The 27,679-nt window shown below is 38.1% G+C and overlaps 1 protein-coding gene and 1 non-coding gene across 2 annotated transcripts in view; both read right to left on the minus strand.

Annotated features, from left to right (window-relative positions):
* The window catches only part of SMC3 (structural maintenance of chromosomes 3), a 35,859-nt gene extending 10,564 nt beyond the window's left edge, over positions 1–25,295 (minus strand). Inside the window, exons 1-17 of the mRNA XM_012450195.3 lie at positions 25,162–25,295; positions 24,035–24,110; positions 18,155–18,193; positions 16,627–16,694; positions 14,398–14,469; positions 13,963–14,042; positions 13,165–13,243; positions 10,266–10,383; positions 8,916–9,091; positions 8,362–8,442; positions 7,473–7,637; positions 7,061–7,182; positions 6,625–6,838; positions 2,337–2,440; positions 2,057–2,156; positions 1,550–1,710; positions 950–1,091 (exon numbers count right to left, since the gene is read on the minus strand). Coding sequence (XP_012305618.1) covers positions 950–1,091; positions 1,550–1,710; positions 2,057–2,156; positions 2,337–2,440; positions 6,625–6,838; positions 7,061–7,182; positions 7,473–7,637; positions 8,362–8,442; positions 8,916–9,091; positions 10,266–10,383; positions 13,165–13,243; positions 13,963–14,042; positions 14,398–14,469; positions 16,627–16,694; positions 18,155–18,193; positions 24,035–24,110; positions 25,162–25,176 — 1,812 coding nt within the window. The 5' untranslated portion in view covers positions 25,177–25,295. The remainder of the gene's footprint in view (positions 1–949; positions 1,092–1,549; positions 1,711–2,056; positions 2,157–2,336; positions 2,441–6,624; positions 6,839–7,060; positions 7,183–7,472; positions 7,638–8,361; positions 8,443–8,915; positions 9,092–10,265; positions 10,384–13,164; positions 13,244–13,962; positions 14,043–14,397; positions 14,470–16,626; positions 16,695–18,154; positions 18,194–24,034; positions 24,111–25,161) is intronic.
* Positions 15,435–15,536, minus strand: LOC135274096 (small nucleolar RNA U13). The gene has a single exon (XR_010341907.1). It is a non-coding gene; the product is annotated as a small nucleolar RNA U13 (small nucleolar RNA).
* Positions 25,296–27,679: the final 2,384 nt, after the last annotated feature.

Here is a 27,679-nt window from a genome sequence, read left to right on the forward strand (position 1 = left end):
GACCTCAGGTGATCCATCCACCTTGGCCTCCCAAAGTGCAGGGATTACAGGTGTGAGCCACGGAGCCTGGCCCTCATCTAAGTTTAGTTTTGTTTACGTGGTGTAAATGGAACCATGCTACATGTATTCCTTTGTGTCTCATTCCATTCATACATTGTTTTTGAGACTCAATTTTCCTTTCCCAAACTTCAAAGACAATTTGCAGATGTGATAGCAAAAAACGCTAGATCCTTTGGTAGCTTCCAAGATTCTTAATGTTCCACTTTAATTATTAATCATTCCCATGAGGTTTCAGCTTTAACTTCAGAGGATGGTAAAACAATTGATACTACCATCAACATTCTGAAGTCAAGTACCTCAAAGCAATTATACTCTTCCAAGAATGGTGTCTGAGAGTAAAAGTGCACTAGCTAGTAACAAAAGCAATATTATGCTTCCAGAGTCTATCACCTTACTAGCCATTTTTTCATTCAATTTATAAACTCTTTTTAAAAAGTAAAACTTTACATAACAGTTCCTTGGGGATTTTTCTCCAAATCCCTAACCTTAATTATGTCACTCCCAGATATGCTCTCAAAGTATCTGTACTTATGCTTTTAACACTGCACATTTGCAATGATGTTTTCTATCTTGGCTTTTTTTTTTCTTTTTAAAGAGACAGGGTCTTGCTATGTTGCCCAGGCTGCTCCAGACCACCTGGGCTCAAATGATCCTTCCACCCCAGCCTCCCAAGTAGCTGGAATTACCAGCGTGCACCACCATATCCAACATGGCTGTGACTTCTGTCTCCCTCCCCAAAACCCACTCAGCACTATGGCCCATGACAAGACAGGTATGTTTATCTTATAGACCACTGAATCCCAGTGTATAATGCCTGGGCACTAGCATGTGTTTGACTGTGATAAAAAGTAATATAATAAAAGAGAGACCTTATCACACATTGACTCACATTGGTTTCAGGATAGGCAGTATCCCTGACATCTAACTTGTTAAGAGGTAGAAAAGTAACCTCTCCAGGAAGATTCATTTTATTAAACTCCATTAAAATCTTCGTGCTGACTTCATCTGAATCAACAATGTGATAAAATAACCTAAATATAAACAGAGTAAGACATATCTTTGTTATTACATTTTATTTTTTGAGACAGGGTCTCCCCATGTTGCCCAAACTAGTCTCAAACTCCTAGGGTCAAGCAATCCTCCCACCTCAGCCTCCTGCACAGCTGGGACTACAGGTGTGCACTATTAAAGTTTTATAAACACTTAAGCATCAAACAATTAACTTTCTTCCTATATAGTCCAAATGATTTTGGAAAAAAAATAAGACCACTTTAAAAATTCCAATGGTGGGGAAGGAGAAAGCCCCAAAAGGGGAAAATTCAAGCTTCTATAATTAGGAACAAATACTTAGCAACTACTTCTTTAATTAAGGAACCGAGAATATAAAAAGATAATGGAAGATATATTGTATAAAAACTACAAAAGTTGTTTCTTAGGCTATTCTTATTACCTCTTCTAAAAATGCTAAATATCAAGCAAAAGATTTAACCTGTTTCCAGCAGTGACTTCCACACATGTGTAGAAAGCTGGTTCACATTCAAAGTTATTCATCACAATGCCATGATAGCCATTTTGAACATGCTGGTTTATTCCTTTTCGACGAAAGTGGTCTAGCACTTTGTTTATGCTGTCTATTCCATTTAAAATGGCCTGTAAATTGTCAGAAGTGAAAAATATTAAAATATCACCACCAGTGATAAAACTAAACATCCTCTCCAACAAACACATCACCACCTCACAATATGCCAACTACATATTAAGACCTTATATGATAGGTTCTGTTCTATAACAGTAGTGTTAAAAATGGGCTCTTTATCTGAAAATCAAAAGTGCTACTATTAATAGTATGTGTAGTAATCTCTATCATTTCATATTTAGAAGATAATTTAGACTCTACTCCTATTTATCAGTTGGAACCCATGACCTACACCTTGAAAGGTAGTAACTTCTTATGTAACAACTCAATGACTCAGTGTAAACAGAGGTGATGAATCACCTTTCCCGTTGCCGCTCTAAGAAGTTGTTGCTTCTTTTCAAGATCTTCTCTTTTAGCAGCAAGTGCTTGCTGTTCTGCATTCTCTTCTCTCCATAAGTAACTAATCAATAAAAAGTAGACTGTCTTTAACTTTAAACACATGAGGATGCATGAACAGTATACAGTTTAGAATCAAATAGAGAATACAAGCCTGTACAGTTAATTTGTAACTTAAAGACCACATAACATCTAGCAACTAACATTACTCAAAAAATCAATGTGTATCTTAGTCTATACTAACTTTCTTTCACTTTGTAATTCATCTTTCTTATTTTTTACTTCATAATATTTTCTGTCCAGTTCTTCCACTCGAGCTTTGACTTCATTAAGATCCTGGTCCAGTTTCTATGGAAATAAAAGTAATTCAAATTTAAAATTCAGTTTCATCAAACTAATCCACAGTGACAGAAAGCACATTAGTGATTGCAAAAGGATGGGGGAGGAGACAAAAGGTGAGGGAGGGAGGAATTAAAAAGGGGTATGGAAAATATTTCCAGGACACAAACATGTTGTCTTAATTGTGGTGATGGTTTTACAGATGTATATGTATGTCAAAACTCAGCAAATTGTATACTTTATTTATTTTTGCCACTTTCCTGTCTAGGAAGAATGATATACTTTAAATATGTACAATTGCTGTATGTCAATTATACCTCGATGCTGCTGAAAAATCCAATTTCAGTTTTTAAAAGTTGTCTTTAGGCAAAAGAGCATAAACACAAACCATTAAATAATCTAAAACATGTTGCTAAAATAAAAGTTTTGTTCATGCCGGGCGCGGTGGCTCACACCTGTAATCCCAACACTTTGGGAGGCCGAGGCGGGTGGATCACGAGGTCAAGAGATCGAGACGATCCTGGTCAACATGGTGAAACCCTGTCTCTACTAAAAATACAAAAAATTAGCTGGGCATGTTGGCGCGTGCCTGTAATCCCAGCTACTCAGAAGGCTGAGGTAGGAGAATTGCCTGAACGCAGGAGGCAGAGGCTGCGGTGAGCTGAGATCACGCCATTGCACTCCAGCCTAGGTAACAAGAGCGAAACTCCATCTCAAAAAAAAAAAAAGTTCATTCGTGATCTAAATCTTACTATTTCTATAATATACACTCCAGAATTTTAGAAAAAAAAAATAAGTTCTCTTAATAGTGCATTACTTTCATACTGCCCCTCTACACACACACACACACACACACAAAACAAAACACAAAAACTATTTTCAACTATTTCACATTCAAGAAAAATAAGCTAAAAATGTTAAAAGGCAGAACCTGTAAGTAATCTGTAAGAACCTAACGTTAGGTACTGTTTCCTTAAGGATAGTTAATGAACTGTATTCATTAACTTAGTAAATTATACTGAGTTGAAAAAAATGCAATATCCTCATTGGCTAGAGTTTAAGGAAGCTGACACTTTAACCACTTAATGAAGTTACTAAAGCCCAGTACGTACCAGGCATTCCCATAACAACTGGAGAATAATCAAAGACCAAAGCAAGCCGGGCGCGGTGGCTCACGCCTATAATCCCAGTACTTTGGGAGGCCGAGGCTGGTGGATCACGAGGTCAAGAGATCGAGACCATCCTGGTCAACATGGTGAAACCCCATCTCTACTAAAAATACAAAAAATTAGCTGGGCATGATGGTGCGTGCCTGTAGTCCCAGCTACTCAGGAGGCTGAGGCAGGAGAATTGCCTGAACCCAGGAGGCAGAGGTTGCGGTGAGCCGAGATCACGCCATTGCACTCCAGCCTGGATAACAAGAGCGAAACTCCGTCTCAAAAAAAAAAAACCCAAAAAAAAAAAAAAAAAGACCAAAGCAAACAAAAATCCTTGCCTTCTTGGGAAGCAATAAAACAAGCAAGATAAATCTGAAGATTATCCCTTAGGGGAAGGGCTTCAAACAGCTTCATGAATTACATTCATCTGTTTGTATTATGACTAATTATTGTCAGATATCAAAGTAATTAGAAATATTCCCACAGTACTAACAAGTATTAGTCCTCAGTAGTAATATTAACTTTTTGTCCAAAATTGTAATGGACAAAAAGCCAATGTTATTACTAATTCCACTGAGAAAAAGTCAATGTTACTACTGAGTCATAAAATCTTGGATAATCCGAATCACTTTTAACATCTTGGATAATAAAACCCTTTAATTCTACACATGAGGAATTTGAGATTCACTGGTATCTGAAACCGTAAAAGAGTGAGTAAATTCTGTATGTAAAATTTAACTTTTCTGCAGCACTTACTTAATTCATCCCCAGGCTATCTGAATACATGTATAAAGAAGAGTGTAAACCTCGAAGAGTCAGCTTTCCTAAATTAATGTTTCAACTTTTATAGTCCTAAACAAAGATTGTTGTGTTATTAACTAGCATTACAGCTTACAGTATTTCTAAAATCCTACATACATTTTTTTCCAGGTGTAACATTAATGGTTCCCTTTCTGAGACAATGATGCTACTCAGAACCAATAATAAAGTAAGCTACCTATGTTAAATTCTAAATATAGTGTTTTGTAGACTTTATTGAATAATGCATTACAACCTGGAAAAGAAAAAAAAAAACATTTAGTTTGCACTGAAACTATTTAAAAGCTTCCCCTTCGCCACAGCAGTCGTTAGGGCCAAGTTACCACTAACATCAGTTAGAAAAGTCTAAAAATTTAGTTTGCTAAGTATGTAGGATATGTATCACATAAAAGAAACATAATAAAGCATAATAAAACCACCAAAAAGACATTTCATTTTTCATACTGCAGGCCTTAAAAATATTCAGTGGAAAAATTAGGATTATACCAAGAGGCAAAAGGTCATTTTACATAATGCAATCAGCACTTTAAAATCATCTCTGTCCAATGGCAAAGCTTCATCTTCAGAAGTGGTAATTTTGATAATGAGAAGTGTGGCTGGAATATTGGAAAATAATAAACTTCAAGAATGAAAAAAAATGAATAAATTCTCTCACTGGAGGCTCCTTCAAAAAGGGCATCTGCTGAGGTTGGTGGTTTCATAAACTCAAGAGAAAACTCATCTTATCTGAAGAAAAGAGGTGTAACTATCACAGTTCAGACTACACTAACCATATGAAAGACTACCTGGATTAACCCAGGTTTTCCGCTCCCTCCACAAAGTGTCACAACTAAAGCCCATAGCACAACTGGACTTCCAAAAACAGCAGGCTACACTCCTGGCAATTTTACCTACCTGTTAAGTTGTTTATGTTTACAGAGGCTATTGTGTTTGCTCCCTATGTTTTTGTTTTGGTTATGTAATTTAATATTAAGAATATGAATACAAAGAAAACAGCTGTTTCTCTAAAAACTTCATTGAGGTTTTGGATTCATTCAAAGGTAAGTCACCAAAAACCTAAGTCCTATAAGAGATTAGGGAGAAATAATTATATATAATACACAATTAATAAGTACATAAATATATGTACTTTATAACAAATAATTTAAATGTTAAATCACAAAAGTCAAGGAAAAAACTAAAGAACTGGTCCAGATTAAAGCATATAAAAGAAACATGACAACAAAATGTAACACATAATGCTAGAATACCAAAAAGTAAAGTTTAAAAAAATGTCACTATTAAGTTGTTTTAGACATATATGACATCTTATTAAAATTAAAGGTATGTAAGACACACATACTACCAATTCACAAAAACATAGGCTGGGCACAGTGGCTCATGCCTGTAATCCCAGCACTTTGAGAAACCAAGGTGTGAGGACTGCTTAAGCCCAAGATTTCGAGACCAGCCTAGGCCACAAGGTAAGATCCAGTCTCTACAAAATAAATAAATAAAAATTTTTCGGGCTGGGCTGGACACGGTGGCTCACACTTGTTAATCCCAGCACTTTGGGCAGAGGCAGGCAGATAGCCTGAGGTAAGGTGTTCTAGACCAGCCTGGACAACATGGTGAAACGCTGTCTCTACTAAAAATATGAAAATTAGCCAGGCATGGTTTCGAGCTCCCATAATCCCAGCTACTCAGGAGGCCGAGACAGGAGAACTGCTTGAGCCCAGGCAGTGGAGGTTGCAGTGAGTCAAGATCACACCATTACACTCCAGCCTGGGTGAAGAACAACTCTGCCTCAAAAAGAAAAAAAAAAAAAAAAAAAAAATTTTTTTTTGCTGGGCATGGTGGTACATGCCTATGGTCCCAGTTACTTAGGAGTCTAAGGATGAAGGATCACTCCATCCTTAGGTGGAGGCTGCAGTGAGCTGTGTTTGCACTACTGCACTCCAGATTGTGTGACAGAATAAGACCCTAACTCAAAAAAATTAAAAATACATACATTTTAACATACTTAATCTAAATAAAGGCTCACTGACATGAATATTCTTTAAAAAAGCAAACTACTATATGTATATTAAACTGTGCTGGCCTTTTCTAAACAAGTATCTGTCCTATATTTTAAGAGTAACATGTAGACTTACTTAAAAAGAAAACCTGAAGTAGATAAAACTAAACACGTTTATCTCTTCTGAAAGATTTTTGCAAAGCAACTATAAAAGTTCTTACATTATACTGCTCCAGATTCTTCTCTTTATTTGCTTCAGTATCTTCCAAATCCTTATGTATAGCAGCAATCTGTCTTTTCTTGTCATTAATAGCCTGATCTAAAGACTTGAGTTCCTTTTTAATCCATTTATCCCTTTCTTCTTTTGATGTAAACTGGCTTCCTCGACCCTGTTTTGCATAAAGATCCGTTCTTTCCTGGGTAGCTTGAGCCAATCTACACAAAATAGAAGAGAATGGGTTCAAAAGGAGAATAAGAAATAACCAAGTTTAACTGTCATGAATGTCAACTGTACACAGACACGTAAAGCCATTTTTCAAAATGATACCAAAAAAAAAGGAATTAAGTGTAAAAAGCAGCTATATATGAGCTCCTTGGACTACCTAGTTTTACATAATATGACGTAGAAAGTTAAAGTGTTGGTGAAAATTCTCAGACCTAGCAATTCCTCGTTCTTCTTTCTCTTTTACACTGTTGAATTTAGGTTCTGTTTCTGCCAGTTCTTTCTGCTTTTCTTCTATTTTTTCAAGCAGCTTCTGCCTCTCTTTTAATAAACGTTTCTGTAAATAAAGGTAAGTAAAAATGCAAACTGCTTTAAACTTTTTTGCAAAATTTAAGTCTACCACAAAACGTTTTCTCATGAAAAAAAACTTCATGAGAAAACCCACCTATAACATGAAACTTTTTTTTAAGAAACAAGACAGTACTGTTATTACTTGAGTACAAGTTATGTTAATGTAGCAAAGCTTTAAAAAAAAATCCAGCACATACCAGTCACAGTAAGGGCTGTCTTCTGCAGTTCCTACTTACCTGAACATTCATGTCTTTCATTTTTAGCATTTTAACTTACCCTCTGTTCACTATTGCCTGCCAGTTCATCTTGTAAATCCTTGGCTTTAAGCTCCAACTTAGTCCTCTGCTTAATTTGTTCTTGTCTTTCAGCACTAAGCTGTTCTTTTTCTTCTTTCATAGCTGAAATTTTTGTTTTCAATTCTCTAACTTGGCGTTCAATATCCTATTCAAAAGTATTAAACAGAATATAAGTCAGGCAATTAGAAGTACAATAGCAGAATTGTGACACCATTAAGTCTGTCCCTTTTTCTTTCACTTACACCTTTAGTACTACTTTGTCTTTTCAACATTCAGTTCCTCTAAATCCCCCTTGTGGTTATCATTCCATAATTCTGGTACAAAAGGGTTTACTATGGTCAAAAACAAAGATGGCTAGACATGGTTGCTGAAGCCTATAATCTCAGCACTTTGGGAGGCCCAAGTGGGAGGACGGCTTGAGCCCAGGACGAGACGGGCCTGGGCAACAATAGTAAGATTCTATCTCTTCAAAAAATAAAAAAAATTAGGACACTGAGTTGGGAGGATAACTTGAGCTTGGAAGATCAAAGTTGCAGTGAGCTGTGATCTCACCACTGCACTCCACCCTATGCAATGGAGTGAGACCCTCTCTTAAAACAACAACAACAAAATACTTCAGAAGGCTGAGGCAGAAGAACCACTTGAGTCCAGGACTTTGTGACCAGCCTGGGCAACATGGCAAGACTTCGTCTCTACAGTAAATTTAAAAATTAGACAGGTGTGGTGGTACACACAAGACTGCCTGAGCCAGGGAAGTCAAGGCTACAATGAGCCATGACGGCACCACTGCACTCCAGCCTAGATGACAGAGAGAGACCCTGTCTCAAAAGAAAAAAGTAAGTTAACAGGAACCTTGCTTATAATCTTACCTCCATTTTATCTCTTGCATCCTGTTGAGCATCTCTTAATTGTCTGGATTTTTCTCCACTAGTCTCTCGTTTAGCAGAAAGCTAAGGAAAAAAAAACAAGTTTTATCTAACTCATTTTGTATTTGCTAAATGTTTCATAACATCTAATAAAAATTTAATCTATTAAAATAAACCAAAAGTAAAAACTCAAAAACTTTACAAGAAGTTTAAAAATCGTTTTAACTAGAAAACTGAAGCACTACCTAAATTTTTGTACAAAATGTCAACAATACTAATTACAAAATATATTCTAAAACTACAAGAAGCCTTCAAAATGACTTTCCTCTCTTCTTGTCTGCCTAATACCACCATCTGATTATATTTCAGATAAAACTATACAGCAAAGACCACACGGGTATCTTCCTCAAACAGAAAGAAAAAACTTGCTAATAAATTGAGAGGCTTTTTAAAATTTCTATTTAAAATTCACTGAAAAGTGTAATTATGGCATGAGTGTAACATATTCATAAAAACAAAATTAATCTGATTTTAAGTGTCAAAGGTAAATATTTTACCTCATCAAGTTTGGCACGAGTCTCGTTAAGTTCCTGATTGTAAATGGTATATTCCAGGGCTCGTCTCATTTTATCCCACTTCTGATACTGAGCTAGTTCTTCCTTTTCTTCCTCTAAAGTATGCAATCTCTCTTCAATGTATTTTAACAACTCATTGATTTTTTCCCGTTTGCCCTCTTAAAAGAAATGGGGAGAGGAGTTGAATAAAATTTTTATGTAGTATCATTTCTTAAATATACCTTGAATTCAAGAATTCTTAAGAACTGTAGCATAATTTCTTTAACGTTATGTGGTAACCAAAATTAAAATACTAAAATAGCAATTAACCCATTTATGCAGAGGCTGCAAATTTTTTGTGTGAAAAATCAGACCTTGGTGATGACCTTGAGCAGGTAAGATACAAGTAACTCCCACAAACTTAGCATTCCAATAAGGAACACTAAGCATAAATGAATTAAGATGCTTTACCATGGAAAGCATCAGAGAACAAATTTACTCGTGGTGACACTGGTTCTTTTATAACATGTAGTAAGGGCCTCAATTTAAACTTCCTTTTAAAAAGTCAGTGTGCTGGCCAGGCACGGTGGCTCATGCCTGTAATCCCAGAACTTTAGGAAGTCAAGGCAGGTGGATTACCTGAGGTCAGGATTTCAAGACCAGTCTGGACAACATGGTGAAACCCTGTCTCTACTAAAAATGCAAAAATTAGCTGGGCATGGTGGCGGGCACCTGTAATCCCAACTACTCTGGGAGGCTGAGGCAGGAGAATCGCTTGAGCCCAGGAGGCAGAGGTTGCAGTAAGTGGACATCATGCCATTGAATTCCAGCCTAGGTGACAGAGCAAGACTCCATCTCAAAAACCAAAAAGAAGTCAGTGTGCCCTTCCACAGTATTTTTAAAAGCTGCCAGCCAGGCGCGGTGGCTCACACCTGTAGCACTTTGGGAGGCTGAGGCGGGTGGATCACGAGGTCAGGGGTTCGAGAACAGCCTGACCAACATGGTGAAACCCAGTCTCTACTTAAAAAACACAAAAATTAGCCAGGTGTGGTGGTGCGCACCTGTAATCCCAGATACTTGGGAAGCTGAGGCAGGAGAACTGCTTGAACCCAGGAGGTGGAGGTTGTGGTGAGCCAAGAGCATGCAATTGCACTACAGCCTGACTCCATTTAAAAAAAAAAAAAAGCTGCTAACATCACTGGTGTTATGGATTCTCAATTTTTATTAATAACACTATTATCTATTGCTGCTGTATACTGAATATCTACCATGTTCCTATCATGGAGCTACTCTGTTAAAATAATAGTAATTTGCAACAACAACAAAAATAAGGCAGAATCACATTTATTTTACCTGTTTCTTTCATTAAAGAGATGCTTTCTTCCTTTCGTTCATCATATACTCTAGTACCAGCTACTTCTCTTAATAGCTTTAATCTCTGAGAATCTGGTGCTGTCGCCATCTGGTTGATCTAAAAATTTCAGAAAAATTATCATTTTACAGCTGTAGCGTCTATTTAAGAACAAGAACTCCACATTGAAAAGTTTTTAACATACATGCGGGTTGGGTATCCCTTATACAAAATGGTTGGAAACCAGAAGTGTTACAGATTTTAGATTTTTTCAGGTTTTAGAATATTTGCATTTATACTTACCAGTTGAGCAACCCAAATGCAAAAGTTTGAAATTCAAAATGCTCCAACAATCATTTCTTTTGAATCTTGTCAATACTCAAAAAGGTTTCAGATTGTGGAACATTGTATTTTAGACTTTTGAATTTGGGACATGCCAAGTTTTAAGAAGGTTATGATTTGGCCAATGTCATTAGTATAGTACATATGCCTACATTATCTATGTCTCCTTTAATTAAATTTACCAAATACACTCCAAATACAACTGTTATGTCCATAACTCTCCTTTATGATTAGGCCTAACAAGTGAAGGAGTATCTCACACCATCATCTTTTTCTTAGTATGATGACGTATAAAAGATGAGCTCCATTCTCAAAGAACAAAGTATTTTTGTAAGGGGAAATCATCACTGACTATACATTTTTTTAAAAGCTATATATTAAAAGTACAACTCCCCCTCAGTTTCCATGGAATATTGGTTCTAGGACCCCCTGCAGATACCAAAATCCAAGGATGCTCAAGTCACTTATATAAAATGGCATATTATTTGCACATAACCTATGCACATTCTTCCGTATACTTTACATAATCTCTACTTACAATGCTTAATACAATGGAAATGCTATGTAAATAGTTATACTGTATTTTTAAAGTTGTATTTCTTATTGTACTTTTTTTTTTTTAAGACGGGGTTTCACCATGTTGGTCAGGCTGGTCTTGAACTCCCGACCTCAGGTGATCCGCCCACCTTGGCCTCCAAAGTGCTTGGATTACAGGCGTGAGCCACCACACCCAGCCTGTACTATTATTTTAAATTTTATTTATTTTAAATATTTTTGATCCATGGTTGGTTGAATTTGCAGATGTGGAACCCACAGATACAGAGGACTAACTGTATGACAAAATTGTGTGTTTTAAACATAGACAGAATGGTAACAACTTAACTGCCATGCAACTTAATATATAACAAGTATCCCTAAACGTCAACAATGATATCACTGCATTAAAAAATTGATATGATAGTTACTCTAAGCTAATATGGTCTATCAAAAGTATCTACATCTAAGAATCATCCTTCAGATCTTCATTATATATGTCAATTCATGCAATTTACTCACTTAAAAATTATTTATCAGGCCAGCCACGGTTGCTCACGCCTGTAATCCCAGCACTTTGGGAAGCCGAGGTGGGCAGATCACAAGGTCAGGAGTTCAAGACCAGCCTGACAAACATGGTAAAACCCTGCCTCTACTAAAAACACAAAAATTAGCTGGGCGTGGTAGCACAGGCCTGTAATCCCAGCTACTAAGGAGGCTGAGGCAGGAGAATCACTTGAACCCTGGAGGCAGGAGTTGCAGTGAGCCAAGACTGTGCCACTGCACTCCAGCCTGGGTGACAGAGCAAGATTCTGTCTCAAAAAAAACCAAAAAAACAAAAACATATTTATCTTCTTTTTTTCTTTCTTTTTTTTTTTTTTAAAGACGGGCTTTCACCATGTTGGTCAGGCTGGTCTTGAACTCCCGACCTCAGGTGATTTGCCCGCCTTGGCCTCCAAAGTGCTTGGATTACAGGCGTGAATCACCACGCCCGGCAAAAACATATTTATCAAATGGCTACAACATGTGCCACTGCTGGGCACTAGAAAACAGAAAGCAGAAAAGCTCCTGCCCTCATGGAGCTTACATTCTTATGGGAAAGGACAGAAAATAAGCATTATCATAACAGTGTAATTTAAGTGTTATGAGGAAAAATAAAACAGATTAAGGAAATAAAGCACATAGGGTTGGGGGGAAGGCAATGCTTTTAGATGAGGCAATTAAGGATGGCATACGGGCAGAAACTGATACGAAGTAAAAAAGCCTATGCTGAGAGCACACAGATCTCAGTAAAGTACTCTTTCAAATCAGCCTCCATTTAAAAAATCTCTCTCAGAAATAGTAAAATCGGAAAAAAAAAAAAAAACCCAACTTGTTCTTCTCGTACATTTTCTAAAACTGAAACTCCATATTCTTCCTAATCACTTCTTCTGAATGCTAACTTTCTTATATATATCTAGGAAAAAAAAAGCCTATAGTATAAAATAAGTGAACATTCTTCAAGAATTTTCCCTAGTCCAAAAAAAAGTGGAAGTATTTAAGAAGAGAGAACAATCAGTTAAAAAAGTTTGTAGTCTGGCTGCCAAAAAAACTGTATAAAATATAATCCCTAGTAGGGAAAATAACATGTAGCATAATGGCAGATTTCTGGTAATGTTAGTTTTTCAATATTTTAATTCTGTGATAAATAAATAAATAATGCAAAAAACTAATTTTATAAAGTAATTTTTTCAAATGTGATTTTTATAGAATTTCTACAATATTCTTAATTATTGCAACTTTCGTAAGCCAATAATGTCTTCCCATACTTTCACCTCAGTAATACCAGTCACAAGGAAAACAAGATCCACCTAATCTGCTGAAATATCATCTCAACATGCAATGGATCTATTTGGTACTTTATGGCCATGTAAAAGATATGGCCATTTTTCCTTCAGCTTAACCACTCAAATCAATAAATCAAATTCATCACTCAAGAATTACTCAGAAACAAATCTATTAAAAAAGGACATACAATTGTTTTACCTTTCCTTGTTTAACAATATAGTAAGGATTGCTTCGGGAAAAACCAGCACTTTCAAGAAGGTTCATCACATCATTTTTCCTGTTGACAATGAAATTACTTTCAGATAAATAATTTTAAAGTACCATTAAGCAATAAGTAGACTAGCCCCTGGGTTAGCAGCATTAGGGAGTGAAGATCAGTAATTAAACCATCTGTATTGTTCTCAGAACTTTCTGATTCTTATGTTTATCCACTATATATTGATTTGTTGAAGATGAAGCAAATATTTCTCATATATGAGGCAGGTAAAAGAATACTTTTACTTGTTTGTAAGGAAATTATAAAATAAAGAAAAATGCGGGGCAGGCACAGTGGCTCAGGACTGTAATCCCAGCACTTTGAGAGGCCAAGGTAGGTGGATCAAGAGGTCAAAAGTTCAAGACCAGCCTGGCCTACATGGAGAAACCCCATCTCTACTGTGAACACAAAAATTAGCCAGGTGTGGTGATGGGTGCCTGTAATCCCAGCTACTTGGGAGGCTGAAGGAGAATGGCTTGAACCTGGGAAGCAGAGGCTGAAGTGAGCCAAGATCACACCACTGCACTCCAGCCTGGGCAACAAAGCAAGACTGCATCTTGGGGAAAAGAAAAATACTAGCTGAGCATGGTGGCTCATGTCTGTAATCCCAGCACTTTAAAAGCTAGAGGTGGATCGTTTGAGGCCAGGAGTTCAAGACCTACCTGGCCAATATAGCAAACACCCCATCTCTATTTAAGTATATATTCAATTTTTTAAAAAAAGAAAAGACAAATGCTTACGTGACCATCTTCTTGTCTAAGAAATACTGATCTTTTTTGGCACCAATAACTCTTCGAAGTGAAACTTCCTCTTTATCAATCTAAGAAAAAATGTAAAAGCTCTAAGTTAATTTAATACTAAAGAAGAAAACTTTTTAAATAAAGTCATTTTAAAAAGTCCCTGACCAAAATTACTTATTTTAAAATTTCAGTTACCTCACTAAAGATAATACTACGAATACTCAATACTCTTAACCAAGACACCTCCTCACAATAGCTTGTATATTCACATTTGTTAACAAAGTATTCATTGTCATTTTCAGATCTAATCAGTATGTAAACTGTGTAATTACTATAGCATAAATGATAAAAGCTTAAAAAGTTTCAAAGTATGAAGAAAATTAGCTACACCAATTAAATTCTCAACATTACTTAAAAAAAAAACAAGTTACTTACTGGTAACCGGTTGTCTGAATTATCAAAAATAATCTCCACAAAAGCAGAAATAACACGAGGACCAGTACCTTCCTAAAAATGAAAAAAGTGAGAAATCTGCCATTTAATATATTCATATTCTTTAAACACTTCTTAAAGTCTAGGGCATGATAACAAGTCTGATTCAATTGAGAAAAATTTCTACTAGATTCATATATATATACACACACACATACACACTAATCTAACATCTCTGCTGCTTTGGCAAGAGGGATACATACTTTGGAGGTATCTCCAGAGGGATAGTATATATCCCTCTTGCCAAAACAGCAGAGACATTAGATTAGGATAACAAAACTCAACCAAGCTTCTGATTCTGAACAAAAAATAAGAACTATGCAAGACATGTCAAAGTTAGATATCCTTAAATTTGATTCTACAGACCACTTTATAAGACTGCAAGACTGGGACCATTTAATTCTACCTATTTGCTAATACACCATGAGGCTCTTCTCTTACAGACTCATCTTAATGCTGGAAAGAAACCCTAATAAATCATGGGATAATTATCAAAAGCTGGTTTTTAAAAAATATTTGAGACATTCTACAGTTTTAAACCTATTATAGAAATATACACATTTAACATGTGTCACATTTAAACCAATCTATGACACAAAAACTATGGTATCAAGTACAGATACCTTCCAGATTCTAGAAACCATTACTATGTAGTAGCTAAATACAATGAAGAACTATACCAAAGAGGTTATTATTTTAATGCCAATCTGAAAAACCTAAAAAGAATTTTTCTACAGGAAATCAATTCTGATTACGGGGCTACAAATTCAAACTAAACAAGGTAGGTGGGGGGGAACAACAGCTAAACAAAATAATATCCTATGTGTGAGAAACATTGTTAAGATATATTGAGAAATTTCTAGTCTTTAATAAGCAATATTCAAACCAGAAGGATGATTAATTATATCATTTTATTGTAGTCTTTTATGATTTTCTATCCTAAAATTACTTTAGTCCATTACTCATATTATTATTTTCCACATCACACTGGTAATATGCTGGTGTCCTAACAAGGTTTCAGGGAGGCATGACTAACATGAACATGAAAACCCAATCATCATGCTTATGAACTACGAAAGGAACCATTTAATATAATAATCTAACAACTCACATTACTGTAAATATACAGGTGGTCCCTGACTTACAATGGTTCAACTTAACAACGGTAGGAAAGCAATCTAGTCATTAGAAACTATAAATCGAGTACCCACAAAATCACTGTTTTTTTACTTTCAGCACAGGATTTAATAAATTATATGAGAGCCGGGTGCGGTGGCTCACACCCGTAATCCCAGTACTTTGGGAATCCAAGGAAAGCGGATCACGAGGTCAAGAGATTGAGACCATCCTGGCCAACATGGTGAAACCCTGTCTCCACTAAAAATACAAAAATTAGCCGGGTGTGGTGGCACGCGCCTGTGTTCCCAGCTACTCTGGAGGCTGAGGTGAAAGAATTGCTTGAACCCAAGAGGCGGAGGTTGTAGTGAGCTGAGATTGCACCACTGCACTCCAGCCTGGCGACAGAGCAAGACTCCATCTCAAAAATAAATAAATAAAAATAAATTATATGAGCGATTCAACACTTCATTATAAAACAGACTTTGTGTTAGATCATTTTGCTTGACTCTCAACTGTAGGCTAATGTGCATTTTTGACTTATGGTATTTTCAGTTTATGATGGGTTTATCAGGACATAACCCCACTGTAAGGTACAGAACATCTCTACTGTTTTTCATACTGGAAAATGATGTTTACAAATATGGCTAAAACAACAACTTGTATATTGTTTAGTTTGCAATGGTTGTTTCTCTATGCTCCCAATTAACTTTTGGTCCTGCATCTTAAAGTTCCTAATCCCCAATCTCAAACTCTTCTTTCCCCTCAGCAAACCTGCTTAAGCCTTTGCAGATTACATCCTTAAAGAAATTTAGATGGAGGACATATCCATCTATAGGCAAATCCTGTAATTTTCTCCTAACGACTATAAAAATTGAGCTTTTATTTGACATTAACATGTTAGGCTAAACTTCACAGCAGAGTAATAAACTTATGAGATAGATTGTGTCTTGTTCACAAAAAATCTGAAACCTGAACAAATGTTTTTTTAACTAGCATGGAAAATTTATTTTAAAAATATATATAATATTAACGTCTTAAAGCAGTCTCACTCACATGCAATAAAGCCAACCGCTGTTCTGGACGAAGATGACTAAACTCATCACTGAGAACAAACTGAATTGCTGGAAATACAAAAACAACTATTAATATACCCTAAAAAAAAAGGGTTTATGACTTATGTATAACTTCCCATACCTCAATAGAACATTGTGTGTCAGGTAATAGACAATGCAAATAAATTATCTCTTCCATATGGACAAAAGGAAATGCAGAAAATGTGCCTGCACATCAGACTAATCAGGTAGGAAATTATATAAGAAAAATATTGGTAAGTTTTCATTCAAACATTTAAAGTAAGAGAATCAAAAGAAAACACTATGATACATGAAAACAGACAAGCAAAACTAAGGTACACCCCTGGCTCAAAGTGTACACTGATTAGGTTAACATGGTATTTGCTTTTTTCCCCACTAGACATAAATGGTATGAGTTAAAATCCTTTTTAATAAAATAGGATGCATTTTGAGAATATGCTTAAGTGGATACTTTACCAAAAGAAATAAAACTAAGGAAATACAGGGAAATATTAGAGATGCCCAACTTCTACTGTATTTCTTATACTATATTTAGCTTCTTTAAGAAGGGGCCATTCCTACTTCCATATAGAGTACTTAATTGGACCACTCTGCCTAGGAAGTGGAACTCTTTACTCAGCTGTTCTGGTCCCAGTCCACCCAAGAAACCTCTAACACTGCGTAGGGGAAAGGGGGAAAGGGCATGTGCCCACATCAGCAAGCACATGCATAAGCAAGCATTAATGTGTGTGTTGTGGACATGAGTGGGGTGGGGAGACTTCACACTGCCCTCACCCCCTGGAGATTCTGAAATACTTCCACTTCAGTCCACTCTCTCATCATTGCCAAATTACAGGACATACAGGCTACAGAGTGCCTTTCAGATTTGTGTGCACAGAAGGGATAGAACCTTTGCTCTTATTAAGTCAGTCCACTAAATGCCCCTTTCCATCAAGCATTACCCAACTAAAAAGTTCAAATTTTTCAACCTACTCCTTAACAGCCTAATTTTGTTAAAATGTTTTTCTCCTCAAAGGATTTGTTAACAGATGATTGGTTTAGAAAACATTTTTTAAAAGGTGAAATAAGATCAACCCTTTTCCAAAACACTACTATCAACTATTCTACTGCATTTACATACATTTTAGTATATGCATTTATAATATTTATGTATCACATTCAAGTTTAAAAAGCATTTTCATACATACTATTGCATTCCATTCTCATAAACCATCTAAGGTAGACAGGGCAAACATCCAACATCTCCATTTTTAAAGTGAAAAGAACAATTAGAGAGGCTACATGTAGTCTCACATAGCTAATTAGCCACTGGGTACAGAGTAGAATTCAGATCTGTACACTCTAAACCCTCTACACTAAACTGCAATCCCACATAAAGTATTTCTTGGGTTTCATGCAGACATAACCTCAGAAAATCAATGATTTTAATACACTACCTTAAGATACCCAGGTCTTAATATATTTACAATTCAAAAAACAATACCTACCATAAAAAAAGTTACTTTTCCCAGATCCATTTCTTCCCACTGTAAAATTTCAAAAAGGACAAGTTATTTTACATAAAAACCAATAAAATTAAAACTGTTTCCCCTTTTTTTTTGAGCTGGAGTTTCACTCTTGTTACCCAGGCTGGAGTACAGTGGCGCGATCTCGGCTCACTGCAACCTCCGCCTCCTGGGTTCAGGCAATTCTCCTGCCTCAGCCTCCTGAGTAGCTGGGATTACAGGCACGTACCACCACGTCCAGCTAATTTTTTGTATTTTTAGTAGAGATGGGGTTTCACCATGTTGACCAGGATGGTCTTGATCTCTTGACCTCGTGATCCACCAGCTTCGGCCTCCCAAAGTGTTGGGATTACAGGCGTGAGCCACTGCGCCCGGCAAAACTGTTTATCTTTTAAAAAAATACTCAAAATTTTATCTTCCTGTAAATGGAGACTAAAAAACAACAACAAAAAAAAACCCTAAAATTTTAAAAATCCGATTGTAAAATACATCTTAACAGCTGAAATTAAACACAACAGCGAACAAAAGAAACCAATAAAACAACTATAATCACCAAATGAATGCAATTTTTATACAGACTGAATAGTTTTTTCTTTAAGGATATTTCACTGTTAATCCTTTTGCTCTTACCCAACAGTTTAAAATGAATAGGAATAACTAAATATACTACCTGATTCTTATAAGTTATCATATTACAAAGGATTTATAATTCTATTTTAACTATACAATATGTTTAACAATTTAAAGATTCATATATTGCGAACATTCTAAAATAATTATTTTAAATCCTTAAAGAGTTCTCATGTTTACAATCAACCCAGTATTATCATGTGTAGTCTCACAGAACCACAAAACTATAGACAATTTTAAGGCACTTTTTGACTAATAAAATTCAAATATAAGCAATTCTACACATAAAAGTATATCAAATCCTTTTGATTTTAAATAAGTGTATTTGTTTAGTGAAATTTTCAGTGTTAAAACTCATAAATATGTCACTCTTCTCAATCTTGAACCAGAAATATCCTGAGCAAATCAACCTCAAAGTTATCACCTTTAATGGAAAGTAAATCCCAAAAAGATCATTCATGTCATGCCAGAAAGGAAGTACTTTTTAAAAAAAGGCATATGACAGACACAGGAGCCGGCTTGAAGGGGGGCTTTCAGTAGCTAAATCTAGGGGTAATCTGAGCACCAATGTAACTAAATAAATTATACATTATTGGTGGGGGAATAATCCATGCATTCATACCAATAATAAAAAGATAAATAAGTAGGTAAGGAAGGAGGAGAATTACCAAATGCCAAGTGGTAAAAGTGAAAGTAGTGCTGGAAATGAAAAATCATCATTTTGTGATCGTCAGAATAAAGGCAAGGGTCATCAACAGATGCTAAATCCGGGCAGAAAGTTCGATAAGAAGCACAAGATTCACAGTCCAAAAGCATCTGTCTATATTACCTATTAGTTGCAAGGGAAAAAATACCTACACAATGGAAACATCAGACCTGGACTGGGTGATCAAAAGTAATATTATCAATAAGAGGTAGACAGACCTCACGTGCCTTCAGATATGATAGCCTGAGCAGGACACATCACTTATGTCTTAATTCTCAAAAATAACAATGTTATAAAAGACAAAGGCAGGCCTCGGAAATGATCCAGATTAAAGGAGACTAAAGAAGCATGACAACTATGCAATACCTGATCCTAAATTAGATCCTGTACTGGAGGGGGAAAAATGCTATGAAGAACATAATTATTATGCATTAAATTTACATAACTTGTAAATTGTACTGTGATTATGAAAGAGATTATCCCTCCCCTTACAAAGTACACATTAAAGTCAGAGATAAAGGACCATGGTGTACGTAACTTATCTTAAGGAAAAAACTGTCCATAAAGTAGAAATCACAAAGCAAGTGGGGAAAATGTTAACAATAGGTGAATCTAGGTAGAGGGTTTATGGGTATTCTCTGTACAGCTCTTATTGGGGCAATTTTTCTGTAAATTTGAAACTATTTCTAAATAAACGTTTAAGATGACAATTTGTCGTTAAATGAATATTTTAAACCATAATCCATCCATAAATAAATAACTGAAATTTTAAGGATTTCCTTGTGAATTACTCCTACCTACAGAGTGGAACACTACATAGCAATTTTAAAGGATGCTGAATAATTAATAAGGAAAGATATTCAAGATTTATCCAGAAGGACAGTAACAGATTACCAACAAGTTATAGGATAAGCTCATTTTTTTAAAAAAAGGCTTACTTTTAGATGTATACAAAGACTAAAAAGGGACTCAGGTAAACACAGCTTATATGTGGCTCCAAATTCACCTTTCTCAACCCAGGCCTTGGATGTCAATCAATGGAGAGGCTCAGTCTCCTAATACCTCCAGTAGTTTCAAGCTACCTTAGGAGTATATTCAGGTCCTCCTGAATAGTGAAGACCCAAAGGAGGCTCTAACTCCCTGACTACTTCCAGGTGTGAGTTCCCAGAGCACCACAGTCCAAAAGCTTGAAAGCATTAATGCCGGATATAGAAAACTTTGACCAATAAAAAAGACAGGTGCCAGGAGACAAACCCTTCTCCAAATCTAAATCCATTCCTCTACCACCTGACTTTTTTTTTTTTTTTTTTTTTTTTTTTTGAGACGGAGTGTCGCTCGTTACCCAGGCTGGAGTGCAATGGCGCGATCTCGGCTCACCGCAACCTCCGCCTCCTGGGTTCAGGCAATTCTCCTGCCTCAGCCTCCTGAGTAGCTGGGATTACAGGCACGTGCCACCATGCCCAGCTATTTTTTTTTTTTTTTTTGTATTAGTAGAGACGGGGTTTCACCTTGTTGACCAGGATGGTCTTGATCTCGTGACCTCGTGATCCACCCGCCTCGGCCTCCCAAAGTGCTGGGATTACAGGCTTGAGCCACCGCGCCCGGCCTTTTTTTTTTTTTTTAAAGGCTAGTCAAGTGAAGCAGTGGGAGTGGAGAAGGAACAAAGAAATCTGTAACTGGTTGTGATCAATTAGCTGTAAACACTACTGCACTCGGACCAGCCCCACCTGACCTTTCTAAGGCATGGTGAGTCCACAAGTTATTCAACATGACTGCAAACCAGCTGTGTCTTCTTTAGAGAATCTGTGACCAGCTTTTCCCTTCATTCTTGCCATCAAACTGCACCTCCCACTCAAGTCTTAGCAGCTAAGCCTATCTGTGCTGTCTTCTAGGAAACCAGGACAACCACAAATGTAGACTTATTATTAAGAATGGTTATCTCTGAAGAATCACAGTGTGCAGTAAAAAACAAAGAATGGTTATCTCTGGGAAAAAGGATTATAGCTTATCTTAATTTTCTTCCTTTTAGCTTTTCCATAATGTTCTATAATTAACATGTATTTCTTTTGTTAAAAGGTTAGGGGAAAAAAAACCTTAAAACGGTATGTTTGGGCCGGGCGCAGTGGCTCACGCCTATTATCCCAGCACTTTGGGAGGCCAAGGCGGGTAGATCACTAGGTCAAGAGATCGAGACCATCCTGGTCAACATGGTGAAACCTCATCTCTACTAAAAATACAAAAATTAGCTGAGCATGGTGGCACAGCCTGTAGTCCCAGCTACTTGGGAGGCTGAGGTAGGAGAATTGCCTGAACCCAGGAGGCGGAGGTTGTGGTGAGCCGAGACTGCGCCATTGCACTCCAACCTGAGGGTAATAAGAGCAAAACTCGGTCTCAAAAAAAAAAAAAAAAAAAGGGATGTTTGATGCCTATAACCAACATCAGCACAAGAGAAATTTTTAATAGTCAAAATCATTCAACAATCAAAGTGGTATGCTTTCACCAGATATTTTTTTTTTGAGACGGAGTTTCGCTCTTGATACCCAGGCTGGAGTGCAATGGCGCGATCTCGGCTCACCGCAATCTCCGCCTCCTGGGTTCAGGCAATTCTCCTGCCTCAGCCTCCTGAGTAGCTGGGATTACAGACACGCGCCACCGTGCCCAGCTAATTTTTTGTATTAGTAGAGACGGGGTTTCACCATGTTGACCAGGATGGTCTCGATCTCTTGACCTCGTGATCCACCCGCCTCGGCCTCCCAAAGTGCTGGGATTACAGGCTTGAGCCACCGCGCCCGGCCTCACCAGATATTTTTAAGGCAAATCTCAATACATACTACTTTTGGTCTTTCTTACATTATTAACATACCTGGTTTCAAAATATGTTTAATCAGTACTGTCATCTTGGGTTCATTTGTTTTAGTTAAACAATTTTCCTTAGTAAGTAACTGTTATCTAATGCTGCAATCACAGCAGTAAAACAGCTACCTGATAACAGCTAAAACAATGATATTTGATGGATTTTATAGACAAAATGTAATCATTCTAGCTAGTAAGTTATTTTTAGATCATTTATAAAATCACACAAATATTAAGAGACTTACCCATTTTAATGTGCATGTTAAATAAGAGAAAACTCGTAATTGTTATTTTTCTACATTTCTAAAGATTTTTTGATAGATGAAAAAATAAGTACCTGTATCTAAGCAAAACCCCAGTACATTTATGCTACCCTATGGCATATCAATTCAATTAGCTGACTTCAGCAGATAGAGCACAAGAGGGAAAAAAAAGGTATGTCTTCTTTATTCCCAACTACAAGGCTGCTATTGATATACTGAAGGAAAAAAAAAAAAACCTGCCTTCAATTTTATCATTTTATACAAAATAAAGTATGATTCTCTATGGGTCTTCTGGAAACACTGTAATATAAATCTCACTCACGCCAAGACGGAACTGTGTCCCCCAAAACAATTGACACCTTAAACCCAAATATGACAGTATTTGGAGATGGGGGCCCTTGGGAGATGATTATGGTTAAATAAGGACATGACGATGGGGCCATGTGAGCACACAGCAAGGGAGCAACTGTCTGTAAGCCAGGAAGAGAGCCTCACCAGAACCTAACCATGCAGGTATCCTGGTCATGGATGTCTGACCTCCAGGACTGCGAAAAAAAAAAAAAAAAATCTCTTGTTTAAGCCACCAATCTAGGGTATTTTGTTATGGCTGCCTAAGCAAACTAATATATCTCTTAGCATGGACTCTGTATAGCAAAACTGTGTCATTAGTAGTCTGTTTTTCTGGTGTCTAGAACCACTCCTTTCATCTACCTTTTAAAAAACTCAGCAGAATGTCAGAAAACATTTTGTTAGCTGTATCAACAAAATGCACACTACAATCTAAACAGCCTAAAATGACAAAATATTGTTAAAGGCAATCACCATTAACCCTTTATCGTCACACTTACATAAGGTTTCTCATTTAACCTTCCCAACAGCCCTATGAGACAGGTATCATCTCCACTTTACAAATGAAAAAACTGAAGCTTCTCAGAAAGTCTGAAAAAGAATGTATGCCACAACTGGGATTTGAACCCCATTCTGCTATGCTCCAAAGATTACGCTCTTCCAACCTAGCTACCTGGTCTGTACTTAGACACTGATGGGCAGTGAACCCTGGGATCTGCTTTGTGAATAAAAACTGTCTCTGAAATAAGGTAACAGTGAGCATTTTAACTAGGATATATAACATGAACAGAAGCGCTCAAATGCTTTAAAACACTCTTACACATACATACAAGGCTACCCAGATAAAAATGTGTAACTTATGAGTGTCTTATCCAAACATTTTAAGTTTATAAAAATAAGCATTCATCAGTGCAATAAAAGTTATTTCACGCAGAAAAATCTATTTAACTTTACTTAATATTCAAAGACAACTCCTGTCTCCTTAAGCCAATATACAAATGGACAGACTTTACGTTACCTGTAAAGTCTATAAATCTGATCCAGTAAACCAAGAACACTTACCAATCACATTATGTTTTGAACTGAAGGGATCTACAATTGTTTGATCTCTGTAACTTCGAAAACCCTGGATAATCACCTAATAAATAAAAGACATTTTTGAGAAGGCACCCAAAAAAGAAATAACATATACATTAACATTTTTCTCTTGCATTTCTTTCCTTTCTTGTTTCTCATTTAACGCAATATAGAAAACTTGCAATTTCATATAAGAAAAATTCACTTTGGAAAGCGGTGATTAAAAATCTGCTTTCAAAAAGTCCTTTTATCGGTAACCTTTGTCAATGCAACGCTACTGGATTTCGCTTTTTTTTTTTTTTTTTGGAGTTATAGTTATTAACCTGTTAAGGACCTTTCAAAATCAAGAATACTGCGTGAGCTTAACCGGAACACTAAACACTGCAATGCAAAATAGCAAAAGTCTATTCAGCAGGCCGCCCGGTCTCAGCTCCCCGACTTCAAGACCAGCGAGGGCAGCTTTCAGTCACTTACACGCCAGCCAGAAAGCGCCCATGTTCCAAAGAAGGAGTGCTCAGAGCCCGACAGACCCAATAGAAAACCGTTTCCAAGGCTGTGTGCCTGGGCTCGTCTTTGTGGTGGACGCCCGCGCGGGAAGACCATCTTGACACAAGTAAACAACCGAGGGAGGCGGCGCCCGCATCCCGCAAGCCAGAGGGTCCCGCTCACTTCGAGGGTTAATCGGGCAGAGGAACGGCCCCCCGCGGTGACAGTGACACCCCAGTCTGTGCCCCCACAGGCGCGGTCGCCTTTCCACACATCCCACGCACAAGGCCCGTGCGAGGCCACCTCTGCAGAACCAAGCAGCTCTTCCCGCCCGCGGCCGCCCCGGCGCGGTGCCCCCACCCGCCGGCCCCGTCCACACCTCTCGGAGATCCTGACTCCCCCAGACGAGCCCCAGCGCGGAGGCCAGAGCTGCAGAGGAGCGCCCCAATTCTCCGCGACCCCGCAGCCCGCGCACTCGCGAGGCCGGGGTCCCTCTCCTCCCCCACACAGTCCCTGCCCAGACCCGGTCCAGCCCGTGGCGAGAGAGAAGAGGCACCACAAGACTCCTGCCTCAAGGAGCGGTCCTCACTGGCCCAGGACGGGGTGGAGGGACGCAAAGGCCTTACCTGCTTTATGTACATGATTCCGCGCCCCTCGCCGAGAAGGAAACCCGCCCGGGAGCAGCAACTGCGCGGCGGCAGAGTCTGGTGAGGTGCCTACGCGACCCCTCCCACAAAGCGCCGCTCGCTCCCCTCAAGCCAAACAAAATGGCGGTGCTCGTGGAGGAGGAGTCCGCGCCTCGGACGGAACCACCTTGCAGCACTCACAGGGCGTAGGGGGAGTCAAGTTCAGATCTGCTCTTTCTTTTAGGCAAAACGGGTCTTCCACAGCGTTGTTTGGTGGATTTCATTTCAGTCTAGAATTCTGTAGCTAACGCTTTTCTGAGACATAGTCAAAAGCTCTACTCGGAGAAGCCATGACTATAAGGTTGGCCCTTACCACCTCCGAGCACGGGGCCAATGGTCGCGTCCACAAGGGGGGAAAAGGTTCCGCGCCAAAGCTGAGTGGAAGATTCTGAGGACCCGTAGTGCCGTGGGCCGGCAGCCACGTGATTCCGCGCTGTTTAAAAAAGCGGACCCCGCGCGGACTGTGCCAGTCCTGGCACTCATGGAATGCTAGTGACGGCTGGAATTTTACATGTGGACCCCCCCTGCTGCCCCTTTGTTATCGCTCTTCCTAGGAACGTTTATAGTCTTAGCACGCCCCAAACTGGTTCCGACGGACTGCCCACTCTGAGGACAGCCCCGAAGGGACTTATCAATGCTCAAACATTTGTTTTAGTAATGTGATAATTAATACCCCCCGGAGCTGTTTCTGTTCTGCCATCTGCTATAAATCTAGGCAGATCTGTACAATTGCAACAAAGAGATTTAGGTAAGGCTGAAAGCTTTTAATCCACTTTCAAAACAAAAAAAAAGCCTGAAAGATAATAGGTGCTAGTGGCAACCCTAGGTCTTTCTGATCCCTAACAGTCCTGGGAGAAAAACATTTGTTTAGAAAATGTATCTCTGGGCCGCTCTGAAATTACTTGCTGGGAAGAGAAGAAAATAACTACCCAAATCAGCCCCAGCCCCAGCCCCACCCCCAATCCCGCTGCTGGAAGCATTTCTGGCCTTAATTATTTCTAGATTGAACTATTTTCTTTTTTTTTCTTCCTATCTCCAGTAATGGGTATAAGCAAGATTGAACTATTTTTAATACCCTTCTAACTGCCTCTGTTAACCAGGGTATCTCCCTAGGAGTCCTTTATCTGGAGCCCGAATCAAATCCTATCCAGCCCTTGGTTTGAAAAAATAAATAAGCCGGGTAGAGTGGCTCTCGTGTATAATCCCAGCACTTTGGAAGGCCGACGAAGGGAGGATCACCTGAGGTCAGGAGTTCAAGACCAGCCTGGCCAACATGGTGAAAACCCGTCTCTACTAAATATACAAAAATTAGCGGGGCATCATGGTGGGCACCTGTAACCCCAGTTATTTAAGAGGTTGAGGCAAGAGAATTGCTTGAATCCGGGAGGTAGAGGTTGCAGTGAGCCGAGATCATGCCACCGCACTCCACCCTGGACAACAGAGCAAAACTGTCTCAAAATAAATAAATACATAAATATTTAAGCATTTTTCTTTCTTTCTTTTCTTTTCTTTCTTTCTTGACTGGATCTCGATTTGTCACCCAGGTGGAGCGCAGTGGCTCAGTCATGTTCACTGCAGCCTTGAACTACTGGGTTCAAGCCATCCTCCTGCCTCAGGCTGCAGTAGAGTAGCCATCCTCCTGCCTCAGCCTAAGGCTGTGGGCACGAAGCCCAGCTAACTTTTTTTTTTTTTTTTTTTTTTTAAAAATAAAGACCGGTCTCCTTATGTTGCCCAGGCTGGTCTCTAACTTCTGGCCTCAAGCTATCCTCCCACCTCCGCCTCCCTAAATGCTGGGATTACAGGCGTGAGCCACTGCACCCAATCTAAACATTTTATTTTTAGATTTTAGTTGTATTATTATTTAAAGTTTAGGCCGGGCGCGGTGGCTCAAGCCTTGTAATCCCAGCACTTTGGGAGGCCGAGGCGGGTGGATCACTGGAGGTCGGGGGTTTGAAAACAGTCTGGCTAATACGGCAAACCCCTGTCTCTACTAAAAATACAGAAATTAGCTGGGCGTGGTGGGGGCGCCTGTAATCCCAGCTCAGGAAGCTGAGGCAGGAGATTCACTTGAACCCCGGAGGCGGAGATTGCAGTGAGCCGAGATTTCGACACTGCACTCCAGCCTGGGTGATGGAGCGAGACTCTGTCTCAGAAAAAAAAAAAACTTTTAAGTTCTCCAATTCCCACTCTATAAAATGAAGATGATAAAACTCCATCATATTTAGAATTACAAACAGGAGGTATAAGATATTCCTATTTACCTGAAATTCTGTATACATATGTAAGTAAAATATTAAAAGATGGCGACTAAAACATTTCAATAGCTTTCACAGTAATGGGGTTTTTAAAATTTCTTACTTATGCTTTTCCATATTAAATGAATCTTATACAATTAGCTTACATAATTTATATAGGCAGAAAAAAGATAGCAAAAAACCTAAAATATCAAAATGTGATT

This window comes from Aotus nancymaae, unplaced genomic scaffold (assembly GCF_030222135.1).
Source record: "Aotus nancymaae isolate 86718 unplaced genomic scaffold, 86718_ANA_hifiasm-v0.15.2.pri h1tg000010l, whole genome shotgun sequence".
Classification (NCBI taxonomy): Eukaryota; Metazoa; Chordata; class Mammalia; order Primates; family Aotidae; genus Aotus; species Aotus nancymaae.